Here is an 18674-nt window from a genome sequence, read left to right as displayed (position 1 = left end):
TGTCCCCGGGCACCACTGAAAAGAGCCTGGCCCCATCCTCCTGACACCCACCCTTTAAGTTAAATAAACCCAGAGGTTAGCTATCTGGAGATATTTGAAGTTTCTTGATGGGAATGCAAGAAAAGAGATGCCATTTAAATTGTGTCAGCATAGAATCATCTAGGTTGGAAAGGACCTTTGAGATCAGGTCCAACCACTAACCTAACACTGCCAAAACCACCACTGGTGGCACCACGTCTACCTGTCTTTTAAATATCTCCAGGGGTGGCAATTCTACCTCTTCCCTGCACAGCCTGTTGCATTGTTTGGTAACCCTTTTGGTGAAGAAATTTCTCCTAATATCCATCCTAAACCTCCCCTGGTGCAACTTGAGGCCATTTCCTCTTGTCCTGTCGCCTGTTACTTGGGAGGCCAATCCCCACCTCTCTACAACCTCCTTTCAGGTAGTTGTAGAGAGTGATGAAGTCTCCCCTCAGCCTCCTCTTCCCCAGAATAAACAGTCACGGTTCCCTCAGTCGCTCCTCATAAGACTTGTTCCCCAGACCCCTCACCACCTTTGTTGCCCTTCTCTGGGCATGCTCCAGAATCTCAGTGTCTTTTTTGTGGTGAGGGGCCCAAAACTGAACACAGTACTTGAGGTGTAGCCTCACCAATGCCAAGTACAGCAGGACAATTGCTTCCCTAGCCCTGCTGGCTACACTATTCCTGATACAGGTATGCAGGCCAGGGTGCTGTTGGCCTTCTTGGCCACCTGGGCACACTGCTGGTTCATATTCAGCCAGCTGTTGACCAACACCCTCAGGTCCTTTTCAGCTGCGCAGCTCTCCAGCTGCTCTTCCCCAAGCTTGTAACGCTGCATGGGGTTGTTGTGACCCAAATGCAGGACCCAGCACTTGGCCTTGTTGAACCTCATATGGGCCTTGGCCCATTATGTCAGCCTGTCCAGATCCCTCTGCAGAGCCATCCTACCCTCAAGCAGACCAACACTCCTACCCAACTTGGTGTCGCCTGCAAACTTACTGAGGGTCCACTCCATCCCATCATCCAGGTTGTTCCATAGCAAATCTCCATTTGAAGAGGACTTCATACTACTACTACATACCATACTACTGTTGGTCTAAAGTTTACACACAGTATTGGTAACAGTTTTCATAGGCTCACATGTTAGACATCTTAGTTTGTTGGCTGGCTGAGGCACAACAATTCAAGTTTCTCTTGTTGATTCAGCTTGGTATATGTTGGACGCTTTTTACAATAACCTAGGTCTTGGTGACAAGAAGAGAGAAATGTCTGTAATTTGTTCCTAGAAAGGCTTTGGAAACATATGGAGAAACAACAACTGGCAAAAAGCTTGTGGACAGCTTTCACAAATAAAAGTCTGTGTACTTTGCCTGCATAGTTCCTGCAGTGTTTGTAGGTACTGTGATTCATAAGGTGCTTGTGTGGAAAACATTGCCCATATGAAACCATAAGGTTTTATCTTAATTGCCCAAGTTGAAAGAATAAAATACTTAACACAATGTATAAAGAGGCTAGAAGTCTGGGCAACAATTAACTTCACTTTAAAGAAATTGATAAGAATTTAGAGGTTTAGTACTGCATAAATAACTTGGAATTAAACTTGATCTGTTTCTATCCATATTTGTGTTCCGACGTTTTCTGGGCTACATTCATATGTTGATTGTAGACCTTAAGGCCTCTGGTAAACTGCTGATACTTTTGTAATGTTTTTCTACTTGTCAGGTAAATATTGAGATGCTGTATCAAAACTCAGATTATTGGGGGGGTTTTTTCGTTCTTAATTTCAGATTAAAGAACAAAAAATTGTCTTCAGGCCAGTTACAATACAGGTTTCTATAGTGAAAAAAGTTTTAAAAATTACATGGTTCGGATACTTTAATTGCTAAGGGACACAGAAATCTAACAAGATAAAAGATAGTTCTGTTTCCTTAAAAGAAAAATGCAAAACAAGCAAATCAGTAAATGAACAAAATAAACATTAGGTACATGTATAGCAAATTATTATTCCAGGAAACCTTAATCTCGCATTAATGAATAGTACCGTCCTGCTGATTTGTCCCCAATATGAAAGTCCAAGTTATGTTAATTGTGTGGAAGCATGAGTATACTTTTTTTTAATGCCATTTTTGGAGCTCTCTTTCCTTGGAAACCTGTAACTCTGCATTTGAAAGTTGCTAAATTTAATCTTTCAGGAGACAATTTGAAGGGAAAAAAATGAACTAATATGCAATGATGATGATTATTTTTCTTTAAAAGTCTCTTTTTTGAGTTATTTCACTTAATACAGATAGCACAATGCTCTTGAATCTTAATAACCAAACTCATTCTAATAGGAACAGGATCTGTTGCTAAATACTTTTCTCTGTGATCCCCATCCATGTTTTCCTAATGTAATCTCATGTTTTTAATTCTTGCTTTAGAACTGGTAACATGACTTGAACTATATAGTTGCATGGTGGAGGAAAGGGAAAACCTCTTCCTCATACAACTTACCACGTCTATATAGAATCAGACAAAAGCCTTATTACAATTTTTTCTTTCCAGTGTATTTGTTAGGACCTTGTGGCATAACTAGCTCCAAGGTTTAAAGGACACCATCTATTTGATTTCTATTTATTCATTTATTTTTAATCAGTTTTATCTTTTAAAAACCCTAGAGGCTGTGAAAATGCTTTAACTAGCGGGCAGAGTTTGTTTGTTTGAATTGCAAGTGTGCCTTCCCTGCCTCATGCTGCCCTCTTCTCCCAAACTCTTTTTGTGATGGTGGTAGGATATGCAGTTTGACTTAGAGGCCCCTTCTGCAGAATGTTCCCTTCCTCCTTGTTTAAGTCTGTTCTTCTGTTGTTTCTGTTCCATTTTCATGGCTGCTGTTCCTGATTCCCTCTTCCGATGTTTTGTGAAGGCAATGGGTGTGAGTGTATTTCAGCTGAAAACAAAATATGATGCTGTGATACTGTCTATAGGACTGCAGGTACTGTATTGTTAATAAGCAGTGACAAAGTAATGCACAGATTGCTGTGACAACACCCAGTAAACCTGGAAATAGATATTCTTCTCCTTGTTAATCCTTCTTCTAACAACTGTAGGTATTACTTAATATAATGGAGATATTTTCAGCCACAGGTGCGATTTTTCAAATTAATTCTACTCGCTTGTTTTTGTGACCTTCATATAAATGGTAATCCTTATTTGGTTTGTTAATTTGGGTAATAGAAGGTCTGTTGAGGGGGAGTAATAAGGAAGGGAGGAAAATAAGCACAGAGGAAACACCTGCAGTTCTTTTTTTTCCAAAAAAAAGTTTAAGATATTTTTATTTACAGCTCGTGTTCTCTTGTTTGTAGCCAGAGTAATAAATTAGATACTTTGATGTGTGCAGAGGAGTATGGAATCTTTGTGCCTTATGAGAGTTGGTCATAAATTATGTCAGTTAGGACGGTTGTTCAGGATCTAAGTGTTAAAGCTGGAATGAAGCAGTGGAAATGCATTGAATCTACAGTTACACCAAGTGGAACCTTCTCAGATTTATTGACTTTTTGTTCTTGATCATGGACTGTTTGAAGTAAACATGTTTACATCCAATACCTCGTGCACCTAGTTAAACAGTACTGAGTTCAACATGGAATACTACTTCAACAGTTGTTAATAGCCCTCAGGATTTAATAGAAGTGTATCACATGAGGATCTTGCAAGTTCCATTGCTTGTTGCTACCTTGAGATATAGTAAAATTAGGTTGGCATACTGTATATTTTTATGTATGACAACATTTTAGATGTTTCTTAAAGTCCATTTATACATGACCTGCATGCAAAGAAAGTGTGAAATACTGAAAGCACTTTGCCCCTGCCACCCCCCTCCACCCCCTCACCCCCAGTTTGATATTTCTCGAATCAAAGAAAATGAAACTGTTTTAAATACAGGTTTGCACACACATACGTGCTGCTCTAAGGGATGCAAGATGCCATTGCGCATACTTGCCTGCAGAGATGAGAAGAGGCAGCCTGCGACAGATTTTAGTCATTATGTTGGCAGCTGAAGCTTAAGAGTCTGGATGGTGAAGTGGGGAAGGCTGGAGGTCCTGTTCCTTTGTGACAACATCCTCAGACGGCAATTGCCACCACTTAAGTGAAACTAATCTCAGGGATGGCAGCGTGTTAAGCTGCTGCAGCAGTAACCAGAATAGTTTAATAGCCTTAAAATATTTCTTTTCTTAAGCTGCTAGGTTTTGCTCCAGGTACAAACTGAGTTACAGTGATTGCTGTAATTGTATAATGTTTTTTCCTGATGCAACTTGTGAGACCGCTTCACATAACTTGTTGCTAAATCCTAGGAAAAATAAATATTGAAGAATACAAGTGGTGGACTCAAGGTGTCTAGTTGATCTTGGAGGATGGTATAACAATAAACAAAAAATTGCTACATTGGGTTAGATTGTTGTTTGTGTTACTCAGTTGTTTTATTTGCATTCACTCTTCCTCTCACTGTCTGAGAATTGATCCTGTTTAGTTTTATTTTCAGGTAAGAGATTGTATGTAAGTAGGATCCAGTGAAAATCAAAACTGCCTGTTCTTAATCTAGGGTGCTGTTACAGGTTATGGAAAAAGTAGTGTATATTTTGACATTCTTCTGGCAAACTTCTTGCATGATTCAGGAATGAAGCCAACTGCCTTCAAAACATGAGAGATGGACACATAAGTGCCTTCAGGGTATGCAGGAGTTCAGGGATAGGTCACTAGTGGTGACTTGGCATTACATCTTGCATGTGTACGTGAAAGGAGGAGTGTTTTTGAAATGTTATCAGTACTGTTTCTTGTGGTGAGGGTGGAGGGGAACCAGTTTTTTTGGGGTATTAGGAGATTTTTAAAAATAAATAAAATTAAAAAAAAAAGGGAAGAAACAGTAGGAATGTTCACCCCTCTCAGATTTGGGAAGCTATTTGCCAATGTGAAATATCTTCCTTGTGTTCCCACATGTGTTCCTGTAAAGCAGAAACTTCATTGTTCTTGAACTTCATGATGCTTTTGTTCCTTAGTAACCACTTCGTAGGAGTGCTCTTCTGAGGCTTTCCAGTGAGATGTCCATTCCTGTGGCTACACTGCACCCTATGTAGCAATCTGTAGAGCAAGGTGTTTGCATTGGTGTTCAGCAGGTGGTACGGTGGCAGGTTGGTGGTTGGGTTGCCCTTTGGGTGAGTAGTATCTGTGGGTTTCCATTTCCGTCAGGCACAGAAAGTTGCAGAACCGGGTCCCCTGTGTTTTAGGTGAGTTCTCCACCTGCTGGGCACCTGTGTGTTTGCTGAGGAGGAGGAGGTGGTGGTGGTTATTGCCTCCTGATTTAGGATCCTCAGAGTGCAAAACAGAACCTAATTGGAAGGTTTCAGGCTTCTGCGTGGGGTAACACTTGGCTGCTGAGGCTCTTCTGGAGAACAACATTGTGGGGCATGAATAGAGGTGAAGATTAGACTTGTCTGTAGTTTTTAGAATTGCACTTTTGCTCAGTATACATGCTGAGGTAGCAGTCTCTGTTGTTGACCCAGACTTTAGGCAGCTGAGACAATTTTGCCTGTAACATTAAATTATTTTCTTCTTTCTAAATACAGAGCCATCACTTCAATTTCCATAATAAATTTGATAAAATAACAGCGTGGAACAAAATTTGATCTGTAAAATACTGTATCTCCATATATGCATGTGCATGTGTTAGAAGTCTTTAATGTCAGTTTTTACAAGACAACAAGGTTAAAGTCAAGTTATCTAAAAATTGTTCTCAACCCTATTTGTTTATTGCTAGGAAAAAACCCACAGAATTCCATTCTAATTCATTGCATCATGTTTGAGGAGAAAACCCCCTCTGAAGGATGTAGTGTTGGAAAGTACCCTTACACAAGTTAGAGGAAACCCTGGCGTTTTACCCATTTTCCACTCTTCCTTCTGAAGACATGTCAGATTCCTTGGGATTTGTAAAAGGTCATGAACAAAATAAAGAAAATTCTTGAGTATACAGTTATAGATAATTAAAAACTAGACACTCATTACACTATCAGTATTACTTGTGTTTGGAAAGAACATCTACGTGTGAGAACCTCTTAGTTAAGAAAATGTGGTTTAGCAGAAATAAAAGAGTGGTTGCAGACAAATCACTTCTCAGATTTAAGTTTACTTTGCAGTAGAATTAAAATGTGTTTTTTTTTTTTTTTTTTTTAAAAAGGTAATTTTTTAGTAAGAGCTAAGCTGGCTTTCTTCTTGCACCTTGTCAATACAGAATTAAAGCTGTTCCATACGGAAGAGCCTCCAGTTGTGACTGCTCTGCTTTTGCATCCTGTTGTGAAGTACAGCCAGTCTTTGAAAAGGAAATGCAAAGATGATCTTTCTGAAAATCATTCCCTACAAGGGAGGACATGGGGAGGTGGAGGACAGAACATGCTGCCATACTGTGAGGGTGATAATTCCCACAAAAGCGTGTTGTTCGAGGGTAGCGTAGCTCTCTACTTCCTTTAAATGAGGTCTGTGTTGTTCAGGCATACCGTGGCCTAACTTGACTAAAATGTCAGGACTATTACGCTATTTCAGTTAAGTCTATTTGCTATCTTGTGTTCAAACCCTATTAATTCAGTTGCTGGTTCAAGATGGAAACTGTTTTCTGTATTTCTTTCATGTAAACTAGTTTGGGCATTGATTTAAATTTGTGAGAGATACTTGATATCTTAGAATACCTTTTAATTTCATTTCATTTTTTAAATACATAGGCACGAGCCCGCACAGCTTGTTTGCGAGGGCTCAAAAGTCATTTGCTCATTTTGGCAGGGAATAATCTCAACTACATGTGATTTTGTAAGCTGAAAATGTGTAAGCAGCAATTCATGAAAAGAATAAGAGGGTAGGAGGCGGGAAGCCCATCTCTCTGGGTCATCACAACCAGTTGGGAGGTATCAGAGCATAACTTCTGCCATAGTGCATTCTGTATCACCGTAGTCATTTGGCCATTCATTTCGAAACCCTGCGGTAACTTTCTCAGCTGTCTGAGACTGTGGGTGGCTGAGTCGTACCTATGTTATATGAATTGCCACATGCAAGAATTACTGGCTTTGAAAAACTGAGCTTAACCAACTTTTAGTTGGTAAAAGATTTTCATTCACTTCAACTCAGTATACATGCCACTGAAGTGGCATGCACCTGGTTAATGTGTTAATAGAGCTGGAATAATTAATTCTATGTATATTCACAAATCTGCAGACAGTTAAAACCTTAATAACGTTAAAAGAGAAAAGGCTGGGTTTGGCCTGTGTTTTATATGCAGTCTTGAGTCTTATCAGTTAATTTTTAATAAATAAAAAATATTTATTTTTGAGATACTAATTATAAATAATAGAAAATTATTTCCAATGTGTCTTCCACTTTCTGCCTTTCAATATGTTCTGGAAACCAGTGGGAGATAGGACTTAAAATTCCAGTAGACACCATGTTGTGTTCTGATGGAAACATCTGATTAAGAACATGGGGTTTAATAGTTTTCAGTCAAACTCATAACACATTTGAATATGATTGTTGTACAGTAAGTAACATAAACATCAAGAAGCATGGAACAGGACCATATACTTACATGCTTCATGGCATAATTGTTGTGGTGTTTTTTCCCTACGTAAAGGGGAAAAAAGCCTCCAACATGGCTCTAGTATGACTTATGTTTCTGGGCAAATACTTTCTCACTACTGAGAAGAAAGACTGTACATATGATTTGTGAGAAAAGTGTTTTAGCTTTCATTGCATTATCCTTTGTTTTAGCCGCAGCAGTAGATTGCAGCTGGATGACAAAAAATAGGTATTTCTTCTTTTTCTAGGTGTGGGCACTCTCCTGTATACCGTTCACGTGAGATGTCAGGTCGGGCCCTTGTTCCATTTGTTATGGTGAATGAAGTACCACAGACAGTGCTGTGCTTGCTGGAGGGGCTTCCAGACTTTACCAGTCCTTGCATACGACAGAATAATATTCATGGAACTCTTCTGCAAGTAAGTTTTTGGTGGTTGGGTTTTGGTTTCATTTTAGTTTTTTACTGTAGGGGGTTTGTTGGAATTTTTTTTTTTTGGTCATACTTCACAGTCAGATAACACACAATGAGTTGTGCTGAACGTTCACGCATTGTCAAAACGTGTATGAAGACTGCTTTTGAGTCAATTCTATCAGATGATAAACATGGAATGCACATTTCAACCATCATTAGAAGGCTGTAAGCTGTAAATATCAACATGTACATTTTGTATAATGTTTCATCTCTTGAGATTAAAGTGCTTTGAGAGCAAATATCTTTATCTAAATATGTCTACAGAGAGATCTTATGTGACTTGCTCAAAGTCATGGAGCAAATCTGAGGCAAAGGTGAACTCCAAGCACCACTAGTATTTGTAGATACTGAGACTTGCTGCTTACCTATATATTTATTTATTACTTCATTTACTTCTTCCTGCTACACCAGCATCTTCCTGTGAGTTTGCTGTACAGGTTGTGATAAGCTTTATACTGTATTCTTCTGAAAACATTCTGGAGAACAGCTTGCTATCTGTTTGGGATCAGAAATTTCTTCATTCCCTATATATTATTCTTTTGGTTTATGAAGTCAGTTCACTGTGCTTAATTTTTTTTTTTAAGCTATCATGGTAATAAGTTACCCATTTTTATTGCTTGTTTTTCACAAGCAACCCTCCAACAAAGCCATATTGTACATGATCAGCTCTGTTAGTCTGCCTTAGCTGGCAAGCTATCTAGGTACGTATTCCCACTGTAAACTGTGTGATGGGTTGTGTGTGGTTTAGCTTTAGTTTTTAATGTATCTTTTCCAGCATTTTATTTCCCTTTAAAATCATGATCTTACAGGAGGCCTAGGACAGGGAAATGAGTGAAGTCCCTCTAGAGCTGATACTGTCAACTTTACCTGTAAATGGTTTCAGACAATTGAATCTGGATCGGGATGACAATTGGTTACAGTGAAGCTTGTCACAGGGTGTGGGATGATGGTGTCCAGTCTTTTCTACTCTGAAGAGCAGTCCCTTCACCTGTATGCATGCAGGTGCTTAGGCCTGTGAGCTGCACGGGAAGGAGGCGCTTGCCATCATGAAATTACCTGTGTAGCCCCAATGCATCACGAAACTGCTGAACCTCCTGAAGCGTTAGGAAGAGAGGGTTATTCCAACAGAGAGAATTAAGTGCTTTCTCAGTCCAAAATTATTATAACCCTAGTTGTGAGGGCATGCACGGGCTGTAGTATATAAAGCCACTGCCTTCTTTTTACTGACCTGGAAAAAAAGCAATAATGGAGGGTTGGTTCTGAAAGAGCCCGAAGGATGATCTGGTTTTTAATCTGGTGTTGCTAACACGGTCCTATGCGCGGGTGTAAAGAGTGTTTTCTTTTCCATACCTGTGAAGTGGGAGATACTCTCAGGGCTTTAACGTGATTTTTCATCACTTTTGAGCAGCTACTAGGAACTACTACTACAATTGGTACTGCACCAGGGAGAGACCGGTGCTGTCAGAGTATGGCATTCTTCAAAAACAAATGTCAGTTGTATCATAACAGATCGGTGATGTTTGGTCTCTCGCATTTGTCTTGGGCTTTGCTTTTATGACTTGTGAATCAAGGTTGTGCAAAGTCTTCATTTAATACTTAATCAAAATTAGAGCATGACTGAAATGCTGAACTATCTGTTGCTAGTTAAAAATAACAAAACATTCAGAGGAAATACTGTAGGGTGATAAAGACGTGCAAAAAGAGAGGTGGTGGTGTTTGATGTTGTACCTCTAAAACACTAATGCCAGGTAGTTCAACACGTAGTTAGCATGTGCCTCCTGTAAATAGTACAAAGAGCAAAGTACTGTCACTTACAGGGGTTGTTGGATGCATGGTTTCAGTTTCCTTTTTATCAATCTAAGATGGGACTTGCAAAGCTGCTGCTCAGGCTCACTGAACTGTAGAAAATTGTTAAAGAACTGTTTCTCTGAAGACTTAGTTGAAGAGACAGTGATCTGGCAGTGTTTGAAACTGTTTGCACTGCATTTCCATGACACAGTAGAGAATTTATCTTCTTCTTCGATATAAAACCAAACCAAAAATCCCTACTAAAAGGAATGAATCTGTACAAAACAAAATAAAATTTAGATTTTTCCAGCAATACAAGGCCAATATCTTATGAAAACGTAATTCAGTAATTTCATTCCATTTGTTCAGTCACATTAGAAGCTGACTAAATTCATAGCCTGATTTATTTATTTTTTATTTCAGTGTTCGTATGCTGTCAAGTCTTGAACAGGAAAGTTGGAATTATTGAGACTTAAAGCTTATGTGGCAGTGCCAAATGTAACAAATCTTGAAGGTATATTTCAGTTATGTTTCAGAGTTATGTAATCGCTTCATCTGTTGCAAGCCAAATGTTAATTTGTAGAAAGATCATTCAAAAAGGGTTCAGCATGGAGTGCTTGTCCAAACATGGCCTGATGTTCAAAATGCTGAGATTGACAAGGAGTGGTTTTTTTGACAGTGGATGCAAATGTGTTTAACTTCAGACCTTTGCATTATGTGAAAACATGGCTTTTCCTCCCCGGTGTGGTTACTAACCTATGGCTCAGTTTACGTAGGAATATCAATGTGCATGAGGATAAAAGAATCATAGTTTACATGCTTTACAGAAAAATTCTTTTCAAGAATTATTGATGAGGAATACTGCTGTTCTGTAACTCTTATGGAACTGATGATAATCTTCAAGGAGTAGTTCTGCATCGTAAGGAAATGCATTGACTTGAATAAGACAAAGAAAAATCTCTTCTGTGCTTAGTGTTTCCTTTATGAGTGTAGTGTCTACTTCTCTCCATAAACCAAACCAGCATAGGGGAAAGGGGAAGGGAGAAGGAGTCAAGTTTGTAATCCACAAGAAAATGCAGAAATCTCCTACTAGCCTTCTTGAATGATGAAATATTTCTGGCTTCTTTTGTTTTAAGATCTAGGTTTTTTAGCCGATCGGTGAAAGGAAGAGCTCATCCACAGCTTTATGTAGAGACTTCTGGAAGTGTATCAAAATTTATAAGTAGGGAAGCCCTTATGTTTGCAAAACTTTTTGACTTTCGGCAGTTGACAAGGAACATAAAGTATTTGGGAAGACTGTGAGGTATCCTTATCAGAGGATCAAATGGTTTTTTTGACCTTCTGCCTCTTTAGGGTTGGAATTCCTGCAGTATGTATTCCCTCTGTTCAGAATAATTGAGAAATTCAGAATTAAGCTGTAATTAATTCAGATATGTTTTATTCAATAACCTGTACTCATGATTAGTAATTTCAGTGTACTGGTTTGAGTTGTAGTGGTATTTGTAAGCCATGCAGGTAGAGACATGGTCTGCTTTTTCTTTTCATGTCTGTGTTTTTGTAGAAATGTCTAGTCTTGTAGACAACAGTCTTAACCGGGTCTGCTAAAACAACAGTAAAGAAGATGCCTATGTAAAAGAGTGTGTTTTGAGTCCTGAAAGCGTCTGGTCTTTAGTTTGTCTAATTCTATGCAGTTGCAATAAGCCTGAATGTCTTGAGCAAAACACTTTTTAGAGTCAAGAGTTAATCAAAGACCTCCAAACATTAGTAAAGCTCAAGGCCCATTTATGTTTAGAATTCATAGAGAGAGATCGCATGGAAATGAGCCCTAAGTAGAAAAAGGAATTATGGAGACCTGGTAGTTCTTCAAAGAAACCATAACTCCAGAAGTAGGAATCAACCTAACACAGAATGCATAGAAAGTGTAATAACACACCAGCTTGGACAAATTAGGAGTTTGTTACTGAATGCAAAGCAAGAGAAAACATACTGAAGCAAGAGAGTGCAGAGAGGAAACTGGAAAGGCCAGGGCAAAAATTGGCTGTAGCTTTGAAGAGATTTCTATGGAAATACTTACTCTTCGAAAATGGAGGCTATTGATAGCTGATGTCTGAAAGGTACACTTCTTTCCGTTAGTTCATTAACACAGTCAAATATGAGCTTAAATATTAGAAATTACTTTCTAACATTAAAGATGCATTAATGTTCAGCACTTACAAATAGTGGATCTGCCATCATGTATATAAGATTTTGCCTGGGCCTGGGAGATGGACAGATGATCACTTGAGATTCCTGCTGGTCTCACCCTTATTTTTTAATGATTCTTTGATCCTGCTGGTGATTCACGCATCTTCATGAAACTATGCAGAATTTTTATTTCCATCAGTCTGCACCTGGTTAATTCTTGTTTGCATAGACTTGTGGGTATAACATTCATAGCTTTTATTGTTGTAGGTGGTCTTGTGTAAACCATCAAAATTTTGATGTAAATTACTCAAATTATTTTTTTAAGATTGTTACTGCAAACAAAGAGTTAAATATTATAAACCTGAATTTTACTTGGATTGGAAATAACTAATTGAAACTTTGAACGGTTTTTATATACAACTTAGATAACATGTTCTGTACACTTACACTTTATACTGAACAGAGTCCAGGAAGGTGAGCTCCTGGGCATAGTAGGGAAACCAGGCTTGGGCCTGTGTTATTGCCTAACCACGGGCCTTACTACTAAAGACTGAGATGAAGACGACATTCAGTACCTCAGCCCAATTAATCTCCAGCTGGGCTTTGGCTTCCCTGACTGTGCTCTGCATGCTTGGAGTGCCTGTGTTTTCCTCCCTGCTTCAGCCTTCTGTATACTCCCTTTCTATGTTTGAGTTTTGCCACGAGCTCCTTGTTCATCCATGCAGGCCTCCTGGCATACTTGCCTGACTTCTAGCTTGTTGGGATGGACTGCTTCTGAGCTTGGAGGAAGTAGTCCTTGAATATCAACCAGCTTTCTTCAGTCACACTCCCTCCAAGGCCTTATCCTACAGGACTCTACCAAACAGATCCAGGAAGTGGCCAAAATCTGCTCTCATGAAGTCCAGGGTTGTGATCTTGCTTTTTGTCCAGCTCCCTCCTCTCAGGATCCTGAACTGCACCATCTCGTGGTCACTGCAGCCAGGTGTGCCTTTGACCTTCACATCCTCAATGAGTCATTCCTTCCTCATGACTATGAGGTCCAGCAGAGCGCTTCTCCTTGTTCTCTCCTCTATTGCTTTTGTCAGGCAATTGTCATCAATACTCTCCAGGAACCCCCTGGATTGCTTATGCTGTCCTGTGTTAGTCCTCCAGCAGATACCAGGGTGGCTGAAGTCCCCAATGAGGCCCCAGGGCTGAAAATGCAAGGCTACTTCTAGCTGTCTGTAGAAGGCCTCATCCATGTGTTCTTCCAGATTTGGTGGCCTATAGCAGACACCCACTGCAGTGTTACCCGTATTGATCTACTCTTCAGTCCTTACCCAAAAGCTCCCAGCTGGCTCATCATCCATCACCGGGTAGAGCTCCATGCATTCCAGCTGTTCTCTTGCATAGAGGGCAACTTCACCTTCTCATCTTCCCCACCTGTCTTTCCTAAAGAGCCTGTATCCCTTCATTGCAGCACTCCAAACATATCAGCTATCCTGTCTTGTCTCCAAGATCAGAGAGCTGCATCTGCACACAGATCTCTTAATTCCTCTAATTCTTGAACCTCTTCCTTTGGGTGCTTTAAAGTAAAGAGAAGTTAAGCATGATTTGCCCAGAAGACAAGGCAGCACCTTTAATTCATCTGGTTGTAGATTATTTGATGATTAAAAGAACCTCCCAAATGCATGAGCTTTCACATTGGTTTGCCAAGGAAAGCAGATGTTAGACTTCAGCTTTTGTTTTTATCTTGTGAGAATCAGTTAACATGATTGATGCTGGGTTCCAAAGGCTGTGTGATGTGCATAGACCTAGAATCTAGTTGTTACTAGCAGAGTAGAATGGCAGCAGTGTGACTGGAGCCTTCAGTCACAGTTCTGCACTCATTAGTTTCCAGAAATCTCTTTCACATTTGTGCACTGGAAAAATCTATTCTTTAATGAGAGTGTACATACCCTTACACATTGTTCGTGTCGAGCATAATTCATTGGACAGCTGCAATTAATCATGGAGCAGATGTAATTACTATTAAGGTTTATTTCTTTTTCAAATGAAACTGCACATCAGTTGGGTCATTATCTTGTATATTATCAGTTTGATCTTCCTCGCATTCACTTTGGCAAGCCTATAGTTTCATATTTTTAGAACGTACGAGATGAGGTAAATGAAAGTTATTAAAAGAGGCATTGTGTTTTCATTTAACTTCTGTGCCTTGTTTTGGACACTTCTGAAATGTTGAAGGTGCTAACCTACTTCTTAAAGGTCTTGTGGGGATTTATAACAAAACGCCGACAGTGTCTAGCCTGAGAATGGGATACAGAACAGTACAAAAAATTTTGCTTCCCTTATCTGTCCCATTTACTATATAGTCCCATCTTTTTGGAGAGCGTTTTGCATTCCCTTTGGCATCTTTTGGGCACAGGTGAAAGGAGGATTCAGTGACTTCTCCCTCATCATTTACTGCTTGTATATGAAGAGAAGGAGCTACATGACCTTGTCTAAATGTGCGTGCTGCCTCCATTTGCTGCCTCCATCAGGAGGTGGATTGTACTGTCCAAGATAAAGCTTTTCGTAGAAGTTCCCAACTGCACATATTGAGGAACAATTTCTGGCTGGCCACTGCTTTGCTCATGAAGACTATTTACATTTTTGGTGGCATGTTGTACAAGCAAACAATTGCATAGACTAAAATAAAAAACCTCTGCTGGCCTATCATGTCCTTGCAGGTGGATCCCTCCTGTTGTGACTGGGTTTGGTCACTGCTGTAACTCAAAGTCAGAGTTACTTCCAAGGTCTGCTGCGGTCCCTTGGAAGATTTCTCTCCATTCCCCCATGTTCTATCTGAGGTCTAGCTGGTAGCTTCTCTTCTCCTCACCGCATTCTTCCCACTTTGTCACTCCTACTGATTTATCCTAAAATTTGTTCCCTGAGCATATGCCAGTGTTTTGCATCACAAGAGAACAGTGTCTCCTTCTGTCTTTGGGGTGCGCATGACCTGTTCTTAAAGAAATACAGAATATAACTGGCAAGAGACAGATGAAACAGAGACATTGTTGTGCTTTGATGCAGGGTTAAAACTTCATGGAGATAAAAATGGAAATTTACTTACTTAATGTTGTTTAGGCTGTCATCAACTGAAGAGTCAGTTACTCTTCACAAATTGTTACTCTTAATATTCAGATTTTCTCCAAACTTTGAATTTTCCCACAAAATTCTGTAGCTTTAATTAGCTAAATTGGTATTATAGCAGCAGGCTGGGTCAAAGACATGGTTTTGATTTTATGGGGGTTTTTTGTTTGTTTGGGATGGTTTTTTTATGTTTACTAATTCAAACAGTTCTGTTTGGCATATTAATGCAAAGTTTTGTGCAAGGATATGTTGGTTTGAGTTTTTTAACCTTTTTTGTTTTGCTTTTGAAACCAGCAGCACTGTTACATCTCTCACATCTAAAGAACAGGCTGAGTCACATCAACTTAGTCAGTTGCATGTGACAAAAAGTAGACTTAATAGGAGATAGAGGGCTTCATAACTCCTTATGTTAATTAACGTTAATTTTAAAGATTAAATTTCCCACTGACTTCAGTGGGACAAGAAATGAGCAGTTACTGTTTTTGAGGGAATGGCAGCATCCTATAGAATTAGACTCATCTTTCTGAAAATACTTTACAATGAAAGAATCTAGAATCCTTGTATTAAAAATAATAATATGATTAAAAAACCTGCATGGTTTCATGGCAGATTTCTCTGCCATCCGTACAGGGCTTTTATGGAAGTGATTTACTGTTCACGTTTTTTCTTTGTGGAGTTTATTGAATACAGCAAGATTTGTGTGATGGTAGAACTTCAAATTACCTGTATTTTAACTCTTTGAATGTGCTGATGTTTTAAATATTAATGGAGAGCTGGAAGAGGTGATTTAAAGATGAAAGAGTTGATTTAAAGGATGGTTGGAGATTTCATTAAAGCAGCAAGAAGGCCAGGACAAAAACGTAACCTGAGAATAACCATACTGGGTCATGCAAAGACTCATCCGAGTCAGTGTGCTGCTTTCAGCAAGGACCGATAGCACAAGCCTAAGAAAGAGTAAGACAGACCAAACAGCTGGAGAAACACCTGCATGTGCTGTCTTAGCTTAGAGTACTCTTGAGCCAGAGATGTATCGATGTGAATTTCTTGAAGATAAAAATTAAGTACATAGTTGTACTAATGAAAAGAAGCTGCTGCTGATGGAAGTATCAATATGTTAGGCAGTTTAATTATCTGGAAGGGTTGTTTTAAGACAGATGGTTGTTGATGAAAGTAGAGCTTGCCTAATGAATGTGGATGCCTTTCTCCTTCCTTTGAGAGGAGGAGCATTTTAGCTTAAGTTGCTACAAAGGAAGGTCAAGCTTCAGGTATTTGAGATTACGATCACTCTCGTGTTTTATGAGTTTAATACTTGGACACTTACTCAGAGGAATAAAGACAATTTAAATAAATATGAACATTTGAAAACAAAGCAGAGAAGAATGATGCACGAAGAAAAACTAGCAAACAATCACAGGACCCTCTTTATTACAGGACTGAGTACTAATAAAAACCCACAGACTCCAGTGGCTAGGGTGAGAATATGACAATGGGAGAAAAATTAGGCAAATATATTTTCAAGGTCATCCTTGGGTGTTGATCCTTGTGGCTGAATGAAAGAGAGAGGTATATTACTCATTAGCTTGACCTAAAAATCCTTCATGTGAATTACCAGCAGGGGTCCAGTGGCCATATTTTTTGTCGTGTTTTGTTTTGAAGAGAAAGGATCTCTAGGGTCTGAGGGAATGAACGGGGAAGTAGTATATTGTTTATTTGGCTTTATTCAGTAGCACAGGAACATTGACTATGGTGAATTACATTTTATTTGACTTGGCAGTGAAGGTTGAAGTGTAGCAGTTCAATGTTGGCTTATAAAAACTTAATATAGTAAACAAATGTTACATTATCTACAGATCAAAGAAATAAACCTGCTATAATTAAATGTTTTCCAGTGAAACTTCCTTCCAGCTGTTTCATTTCTAAGTTCAGTTTTTAGTGTTCAAGATAAGCCTTACTTTTAAGATTAGTACAAAGAGAAAAGAAATATTTATGTCAGGTTGGACACATACTCACTTATGTGTAGCTGGCAATAACATAACAGTTGTCTCATTTCTTCATGTTGTAAATTATTATTAACTGTTACCTAGGGTTACACTGATATAAGGAAGCAGTAAGCATTTGAGAACAAGATTTATATTTATGAATGCAATGAAGTTCCAAGAATGGGAGGAGGCAGTCTCTGACAGAAAATCATTGATGAGATTTTTGCCAGGCGTTTTCATCCAGCTACTTTTTTTGTAAAAACAAACAAACAAAAAAAAAAAACCAAAAAAACCACCAACAAAAAACCCCCACACAAACCAAACAAAAACCCAAACCTCATATGGTACTGCTAATTGGCTAGGCAGATCTGCTGGTTGGACATTGCTTTGAAGTTGCTTTAACTGTAATTAGTTAATACTCACAAGTGTTGTGTCTCTGACTTCCTAAGACATGTCACTAGTTTTCAAAAGGGCATAGATTTAAGACAGCTCTTACAACTCTACTAGGTCTTTCCATTCAGATTCTGCGTCATTATTTAGTTCCTACAGCAACTAAGGATATGCAGAGATGCTATTGTTGTAAACATTGTGCTCACATCTTTGAAGTTTTTAAAAAAAAGTGGGTTTAGTATGGAATAAGCAATACTCATCAATTAGTGAAAACAAGGCGGCTGCTGTTTTTAATTGAGAGGTAACTATAATAAGGATTACTCTGGGTTGTGCTGGGGATAGTACGACAGTTGTCCCCTCTGTAAAGTGGAATGGATGACTTGATGGATGTGCTGCCTCCCTCTCTCCCCCACCCTAAATTTTAATGCTTATTACTACAGGTATGTCATGCAGTTGCAAACGCAAATATTTTGGCCTCCCTGATCCAGTGCACCTGGTACCACTCCTGAATGAATAAAAGCTCCTGCAACCCATGTTGCTAGCAGAGATTGCCGGGTGGCTGTGCATACGGCCGTTTGAGGTGCCCTGCCTGGTGTTCAGTTACAGCCATAAAGCATCACTAGTGTTCAGCTAGCTCCTCTAGTTGTGTCTTGGATAAATGTGCAGTGAATGAAAACACTATATGCAAATATGGTTACATAGAACAACTTTTATTCGGTGTTAGGATTAAACTAAGGAGAAAGAAGCCCTCCTATAGGTACAGTTTTCACAATAGATTATTTTCTTTTTAGATGATGGAGATGTTAGAAACAAATAATGTTGGCACAGTGTTCTACTTTTTACTACTTAAATCTTCCTGAAGAGAGTTGAGCTGTTCTAGGCACTGGCTGGTTAACTTGATTTAGACCTCCCAGAACAGCAACTGAACTCTTGTGAAGTCTAACTTTTTTAAGTGTTCAATTCTATGCATATTTCTTGCACCTGTTTTGTATTACGAATCTTTACGTATCCCTCATGATTAGTCAGGAAAGCAATCCTATCGCTCTGTCACAGACAGAGGATGTTTTTACAGTTGGGAAGGGAAAAGTTGAAACTTGTAAAGTGTACTGAAGATATAATATTCTCCTAGGTGGTGCACTGGATT

At 39.0% G+C, this 18674-nt stretch overlaps 1 protein-coding gene across 8 annotated transcripts in view; it reads left to right on the top strand.

Moving 5' to 3' along the window:
- THADA (THADA armadillo repeat containing) overlaps nt 1–18674 on the top strand; it is a 170012-nt gene that overhangs the window by 72261 nt on the left and 79077 nt on the right. For 7 of the 8 annotated variants that reach the window (XM_054193736.1, XM_054193734.1, XM_054193740.1 and 4 more), the window contains one exon: nt 7857–8025. In XM_054193736.1, the coding sequence (XP_054049711.1) occupies nt 7857–8025 (169 nt within the window). Of the gene's footprint in view, nt 1–7856; nt 8026–8116; nt 8251–18674 lie in introns of all 8 variants that reach the window. The other variant, XR_008465188.1, reaches the window with a different exon arrangement.

Source organism: Rissa tridactyla, chromosome 3 (genome assembly GCF_028500815.1).
Source record: "Rissa tridactyla isolate bRisTri1 chromosome 3, bRisTri1.patW.cur.20221130, whole genome shotgun sequence".
Classification (NCBI taxonomy): Eukaryota; Metazoa; Chordata; class Aves; order Charadriiformes; family Laridae; genus Rissa; species Rissa tridactyla.
The sequence above is the reverse complement of the archived record's forward strand: the minus strand, read 5'-3'. Positions and strand labels throughout refer to the sequence as shown.